At 33.0% G+C, this 7,659-nt stretch overlaps 1 protein-coding gene across 1 annotated transcript; it reads right to left on the bottom strand.

Moving 5' to 3' along the window:
* Positions 1–491: 491 nt before the first annotated feature.
* On the bottom strand, positions 492–7,118 carry LOC139197351 (very-long-chain aldehyde decarbonylase CER1-like). The gene is made up of 10 exons (XM_070824587.1): positions 6,872–7,118; positions 6,332–6,555; positions 5,950–6,179; positions 4,934–5,153; positions 2,999–3,374; positions 2,645–2,752; positions 1,440–1,640; positions 1,241–1,333; positions 965–1,138; positions 492–882 (listed from the first exon to the last, which is right to left on the bottom strand). Exons 1-10 carry the CDS (start codon positions 6,929–6,931, stop codon positions 700–702), a joined length of 1,869 nt encoding a protein of 622 aa, XP_070680688.1. The 5' UTR covers positions 6,932–7,118; the 3' UTR covers positions 492–699.
* Between the last annotated feature and the right edge of the window lie 541 nt (positions 7,119–7,659).

Raw genomic sequence — 7,659 nt, 5'->3', positions numbered from 1 at the left:
CAGGTTTCACTTTCAACATACACATGTAATTCCTTTACATCAAATTTCAATTTAATGGTTGACTTGACAATTTGACATATTGTCAACATTTTCCTTCCATTTGATATGCCAAAATTTATTGCTTCATTTAGGTTGTTTTTAAACAAAAATAATAAAAGTTGGATTATTGTTGGTTTGAAAATAATAAAATAATACTTAAAAATGCTTGCATTAAGGTAAGACAAGTGGAATGCCTTTGGAAATAGCAAAATCAAATTTGAAGGCAGCTTCAAATTTAACATCTCTTTGTCCATGTCAGCTTAGCCTTTTTTTCATGTTATCTTTGATATCTCGGTTGGGGTAAATGATATGTCATTTGTTACCATTATGTCTATATGGAATTTTTTACATCTCCTTTGAAGATTGTCAAGTTGTTGAGATATATACTTTGTTAGATTAAAAGCCACCAAGCATTAACAAAAGATCAATAACGATCAAATTTTCCCCTTGAATAGTTCCAAAGTGATATCCATTTATATAATATAGAAATACTCATAAACAACAATATGATACGTTGATAACATCTAGCTAGCTGTTTATAGAATATAGCTAGCATTACCACATTATAACGCAACTGAAACAAGGGATAATCATGAATAAATATTATAAGATAGATGTCCACTAAGTAACTATTTTTTCTTTTAAATATGAAGCTGCAGATCACTGATTTTTGGTGTGAATGGTATTGATTGTCAGAGGCTGAAACCCATGCACAAGACTTGCTTGCCAAACTTTGTCGATGTTGGACATGGTGTAACCACAGTCATGCTCCTTCCAACCTTCCAAGGCATGCACTATTCCTGCTACTCGCCATGCACTCATCACCCTTCTTGGCAACCAGTTCTTTCGTCACATATAAAGATGGGTTTAGCGTTTAGGGTTTAGAGTTTCGGGAAAAATGATGAATAAGTGAATAACGCTTTACCTCGCAAGCGTGAACATTCTCAAGAGATGTGGGAGTCTTCATTGCTGGAGTGTAGTGATAGAAGCAGTCCTTGCGCAATTTTTTGGGTGGGAATTGTGAGAAGGGAACAAATAATGTTCCTTTCGGTGCGCTCATCTGTTCTTTCTCGGTCAGTCCATCACCCACCAACCATATCTGCAAATTAATCGATTGGCATTAAATATTATCCAAAATATAAATAAATATATTTAAATAGATAAAGAGAATTTAGAATTAGGAAAATGCGACAGTTGATACCTTTTGGGCATAGCTTTTTGCAACAACCAAATTACTTTCAGTGTCTAGTGATTTGGTAAGCTTCAAGTACTCAGCCTGGTATAATGTAGCTATCTAAGATATTTAGAATTTAGGTTAGAAGATATGAGGAAACATAATCTTATTTACAAGGGATTAGACACGACATGCCAACATGATCGTGTGAAATATAGACATTTACCTGGACACCCTTCTGGCTCAAAGCATAGGCAATGGCATAAGCAACCTTTGTGAGTTTGCCTCTAAGAACAACTTGCGTTGTCCCTTTTGGAATGCTGTTTAGGATTACTGCCACAGCCAAGCTACTTCCATCCACCACCTTGATGTTGAGATGTGGATGCCTTTGAACGTAGAGACCGCCATATCTATTCAACTCATCACCCTTCATATACATATATGGAAATTAAATAAAAAAACAACTGTTTGAAATTTGAATGGATAAAATTGGAAATAAATACAGTGCGCAGTAATAAATGTGGTCCTAATTCAAGGAGAGAGATTTATACAGAATGGGTTCACTGTAATCATGTCATTTCAATTATAATACTGTTAGGTGTGTATTTTTATTTATATAATACTGTTAGGTGTGTATTTTTATTTATATAATATGCATATTGAATCATAATGCCACATCGTATACGAATTTTTTTCCAATCGAGAGATTAATGGTGACGTGACAGAATCTTTAAATGCACCGTTGTATAAGACAGATGATCACGGGACCATATGGGTTGGACCATCAGTGCATTAAAATTTAGAGTATCCTACTACATAGACAAAGACTTCTCAATAGGCCATGCATTAACCAATATTATTTTTATATATAGATATAAATACACTGAGATATATTATCATCCCAATTCTATTATTTATTTGGAAGTGAGGATTTTGGTAAAATTAATTAACCTCTGATTGAACAAGAGATTATGGTTAGTTTGGTATTATTGTGCTTCTTAAAAAAAACTACTTCTATTGTATTTGTAAGAAAAGACAGTTGCAAAATAAAGTTTTTGAGTGTTTCGTAAACCTTTTTTTTGGTAAAAGTTCTTCTAACAAAAAAATAATGTTTGAGTATTTGGTAAATTTTTGTGAATATGTTAAATGACTAAAAAAGATATAGTATTTAATATGATATAATAATTGTTAAAGAGAATAATGTAGAGGCAATAATTATAATTTTGTAGAATATGTGGAGACATACTTACCATTTGAAAATTTTTTAAATTTCATTAAATAGACATTGATTATTATGCTTTGACAAAAAACCCTTTTTTAGAATCATGGTACCATGCTTCTGTTTTTTTAATGTCATTAACATCATTATTTAAAAATAAAAAAATTCTTTTTTACCAAATACATTTGATATTACAGATTTTTTTTAATTACCTGATTGAAGAGACCTAGGCTTAAAACCTTGACACCCTTTTCCTCTGCTTCAAGGATGGCGTCCTCAATCAAACCATTGATAGCTTCATTTTGCCATTGCATAAAGTACTGAAATTTACAAATAACAAATTAAATTAGATCTCCTTACATATAATGATGACGATGATAATGATAATAATTAAGTACTCTGATTACATATAATAATGATATGATGATGATGATGATGATAAAGTACTGAAATTTACAAATAACAAATTAAACCAGATCTCATTAAATATGATGATGTTGATGATGATGATAATAATATCAACAACAAGAAACACATGTCTGTAATAATTAAGGATGGGGCCTCACTTGCAAGTTGTACTTGGGAATAGCCCAAGTCTGTAATCTGAGCTCGTCAAAGCGGTGCCTGTCGACAACGAATGTACGGCCGTGGATCCAAGTTATCATCATAGACCACAATGTCACGGGCCACATCAGCCACAAGTACCACGTCCTTGTGTAGGGCCTAGAGGCTAAGGCAGCAAATCCTAGCGGTAGATGATAGATGGACTCGGGTGTGGTTAGATGGGTTAGATGGAGGACATCTGGCGATTCCTCCTCCCTCTTGAGGGAAGTTTCATAGAGTGAATCGCTTGATTTGTCCATGGTGCCATATACGTAGTCGTAGATTGGCATGAAGAGACAGTAATTGGTCCTGAATTGCGTGTGGTGCAAAGAATGGTATCTGCAATGCATGTCAAAATTTTTAATTAAATACAGAGAGAACTATTATTAGTACCTAAACATATTTCAAAATGGTGACGATATTTAATTGGGTATTTAGTCATTTGATTATGTAAAGGTATTTTAGTATTATATGTTTTAGAGTTTTTTTTTTTCGTACGATAAAAATTAGGGTTTCTTTTCTCATTTATATTTAAGTCTAAGATTGCTGTTCTGTTTGTTTTAAAGATTAGGTGTTTGTGAATTGACAATTTTGTATTATTTGACTTTGTTCCAAAACAATACAAAATTGTCAATACGTCTATTTAACTAATAGACTACATCTTATCACTCAGTACTACGGTCTAATGATATTATTCTTCAATTAGAAAGTTTTAGGTTCAAATTTTGTAGATGACGAATTTGATACCAAATTCGACAACTCATTATGTAATTTAGCTGAACTTCTCCTCCTCTTAATGTAAAAATATTGATATATTCATAAAAAAAAAAATTTAAAAAAAAACTACATCTTGTCGGCACTTCTCATATAAGCACATAAGCGAGAAATTATTCATATAAAGTAATAAATAACTAAAGGCTAACAATAATAGTGATATATAATAGGGGTATAATTGACAGTGAGACCATATATAATGAATTAATGAGGTAGTTGGACCAAGATTCATGGTAACCATATGCACGTAATGTAAAATTTGGCAACTCTCAAGCTCAAACGTGGACAGTCAAACAAACACACGCAATAAGACTATAACAGTCTCTTACTGTGACAGAAATCTTTGTTTTAGAAACAACAGAAATCTTTTTTCTGGTAAAGTCATCTATGGCCCGCCCGCCCGCCCACCCATTTATTGGGCAATGTCCACAGTTCTATGCAGAAAATTTTTGAAAAGACTGTTTTAAAATTCAGATTATTCATAGATTTTTTTTGTTACCTCACATTTTAGAGTCAATTTTTGTGCTAACTTTATAAAACGTTGTGCTAAAAATATAATAAAACAGAGATTCTATCGAGAGTTTCCTTTGCATTTCTCTTTTATCTAATAAATGCAAAATTCAAAAAAAAAAATCTCTAGATATTTTTCTAAGTAACGGGTAATCAAAAGATAATCTATGTGTCATAATAAAAGTGAGAAAATAATATACTTTTTGTGTCCATTAAAAATGTATTATTTACTTTACATCTATTATGTAGAGTATCTTTTGAATATATGTTACTTGAAAAAAATCTTTAGAGATTCACAGTATTGTTGTGAGACTTGTTAAATTGTTTGCGTAGACATTTTGTACGGCACTTGGATGAGATCAGAGATTCGGTGTATATATGTTCCATAATTATTTCTTGCGTTATAAAACGATTTCGGTTTTTTATTTTCCTGTGAAATTTCTTACAAAAGCAATAAATAACGTCAGGACCAGAATAATTTTCAATAAAAATGTGTAAATTTATTATTACTAATTATGTGTATGACATATGCATATTTCCGAGACTCGTATAAAGTAATTTTTCCTTATTACCGGTTGTATAAAAATAGTGAATGAGGGCAAAGCGAGACTTACGATGGGGTGTAAAGGAGATACTTGAGAGGAGGGAAAATGGTGAAGAGCCACTTTGGAATGAGCTCAAAATTGCAATGTCCCATGTTGTTCATAAAGTCGATATAAGTTGCATAACCAGCAAAGCTTACGATAGAAGATGTTCCGGTGAGTATCGTTGTCAACAATGGTATAGCAAAGAGTGTGAAATATGAGATGTGCTCCGCAAATGGGTGAATCACAGCTGCACGATACATCAAACAAATATATACATTCAAGACAATTATTTTCCGTTATATCATTTCACATTGATTTTCCGTTTATATCATTTCACATACATCTAAATCTAAACTATTTATTAACAAAATTTTCTTTGTTAATTAAAAGAGGGTGAAAAGACTATTTAATCTTCTATCTTAACAAAACGTTATGGGCAGTAATGGCATTTCACAAAATCAAATTTTATTTATTTTTTATTTATGTCTCACCTACATATGATTTTAGGATATATCTAATATTAAAAAATAAAAAATAAAAAACAAAAACTTCTTCCCACTCTCACTTCCACGTTCTCCCTCTCTCCCTTTCTCCTTCCCATTTTAAAAATTAATAAAAAAAATACTCACACACAAAGTGTTTGTGTGGAGGCATATGTTAGTTACCTATTAACGAAATTCACTTTGTCTATCAAAAGAGAATGTAAAGACAATTTGGTCACATACCACAAAATAAAATTATGGATAGTAATGTAATTTTGTATAAACTAAATTTTTTTATTTCTTCTCTCACCCACATATCTGTATAATATATTTCTAATTTAAAAAAAATTAAAATATAAACCTCTCTCCACTATCATGCTTTCTCTCTTTTTCTCAATCCCTCTATTTTTACATGACTCTCCGGCTTCTCTCCCCCATATATTTTCTTAAAAATAGCAGAAAACTGCTTCACACAAGAAATGTGTGAACACTTTCACGTACCAAGAGAAAGTGAAGTATACTACTAATTAATTGGAGGGGGTATCTGGATAATTTTCTTACAAGTGATTGGCTCAGTGACAATGGAGGAATGGTGATGTGAGTGGTAGCGAGAGTATAGGAAATGGTGGTGAAGTGCTCTGTGGAGCCAGTAGTAGAGAAACTCCACTGGACCGGCATGAAGTAGAATCGTTAGAATAACTCCATCTGTCCTCCAAAATGGCAGGTTTACAGCCCCAGGTAAATGTCTCCCCAGATAGAATAGAATTGCATTGAACAATATTTGATCATCCCTATACCCAAAGAAAAATTAAAAAGAAGAAGAAGATATAATTAAAAACATTTAAATGGATTGGTTATAAGACATCTTTCTTAGATTGTAATCAGGCAGCGCATCTTTTAGCTAAGAATATGCTTTTCGACTGATGTAGTTCTTTATAGGTACCAGTTTCTTTCTCTGTCGACTTGCTCGAATTCAAGACCCTTGTCAACAATCCGGCCATTGCCCTTGGCCGTCCGATATCGAGAAAGAGAGATCCATAACTGGTTGTGGAGAAACCTCCACAGCATAAATGGAAATATGAGGAAATAAGATAGATCTTTATCTTTCTCATCGTTAACGAAATACGAGTATGCACCATGAATGATCCAAGGAGCCACGACCACATGCTGAAAACCCAATATCACAAACTTTAAGTTATTAGTACATCAAAATATATCATGTATCGATGATGTATATACAATGAAAATTTTAACGGGGGAGGTAACAAAGTTTCCTAGTATGGACTGGAACATAGTATGCATCGAGATTCTTGATTGTTCAGAGCCATTGCATTCTTGGCCTTGCAAACCAGTTGTTCATTCACCTCGTTCATGCTATGGGCCGGTCCATTTAAAAAATTTTGGTGTGTGGCATTGTAGGTACATGAGAGAGAGAGAGAGAGAGAGAGAGAGAGAGGGAGCTAGGGTTTGTAGAAGGGGAGACCTTAAAGCTTCCAAGAGGAGTCCATGGCCAGTCGGTGAGAATTCCGGGAGTAGTAGCCATATCTTTTTTCTTCTTTGCTAATAAAGCTGGCGGCTCTGCACGTAGACACAGTTTTAGCTTTGGGTATGTATATATAGTTTGTCGATGCTACATGAGAGTTTTTGTTGTGAAGTTGGAACAATGATTACGTTCATCTGTTGTGTGCGTAGCGATGCCTAAAATGCAAGGTTTTTAATTCCATCCAGATATTTTGTCAGGTAATACTAAAAAGACTAAATTAATAGATAAAATATACAAATTAAATTATATATTACCAGTATGAATAAACACGTTTATTAATGCATTATAATCCAATCATCAACTTTCAAATAATTTAATTTACAAAATTTTATCTATAAATTTAATCTATCTAGTATCATCCGATAATGATGAAAAAATGGGTGAAGATGTACGCAAAAAATCCAATAGCAAGGGGTCACGGTGTGCTGTCTCCATATTTAATTGTCTCTTATGTGTCTCATTTTTAAATTTTTGACATCTGTCATCAACTTAACCCTAAACTTAACAGTGTAAACCTTTTAAAAGATGAATTAAAAATAAAAAATAAAAACTGATAATTAAAGAAAACCAAAAGCCAAACAGCAGCCAAACTTAGCCCGATGGTCACTCACAGAACCACACCAACCCATCGTCGTCTGCGACGCTTCTCCTCACCGCCGGCGAAGACTCTTTTACTCTTTCTCTCTCCGGTGAACCCACTCCACTGATTATTATTTTTATTTTTGGGG

Source organism: Malus domestica, chromosome 07 (assembly GCF_042453785.1).
Source record: "Malus domestica chromosome 07, GDT2T_hap1".
Taxonomy (NCBI): Eukaryota; Viridiplantae; Streptophyta; class Magnoliopsida; order Rosales; family Rosaceae; genus Malus; species Malus domestica.
The sequence above is the reverse complement of the archived record's forward strand: the minus strand, read 5'-3'. Positions and strand labels throughout refer to the sequence as shown.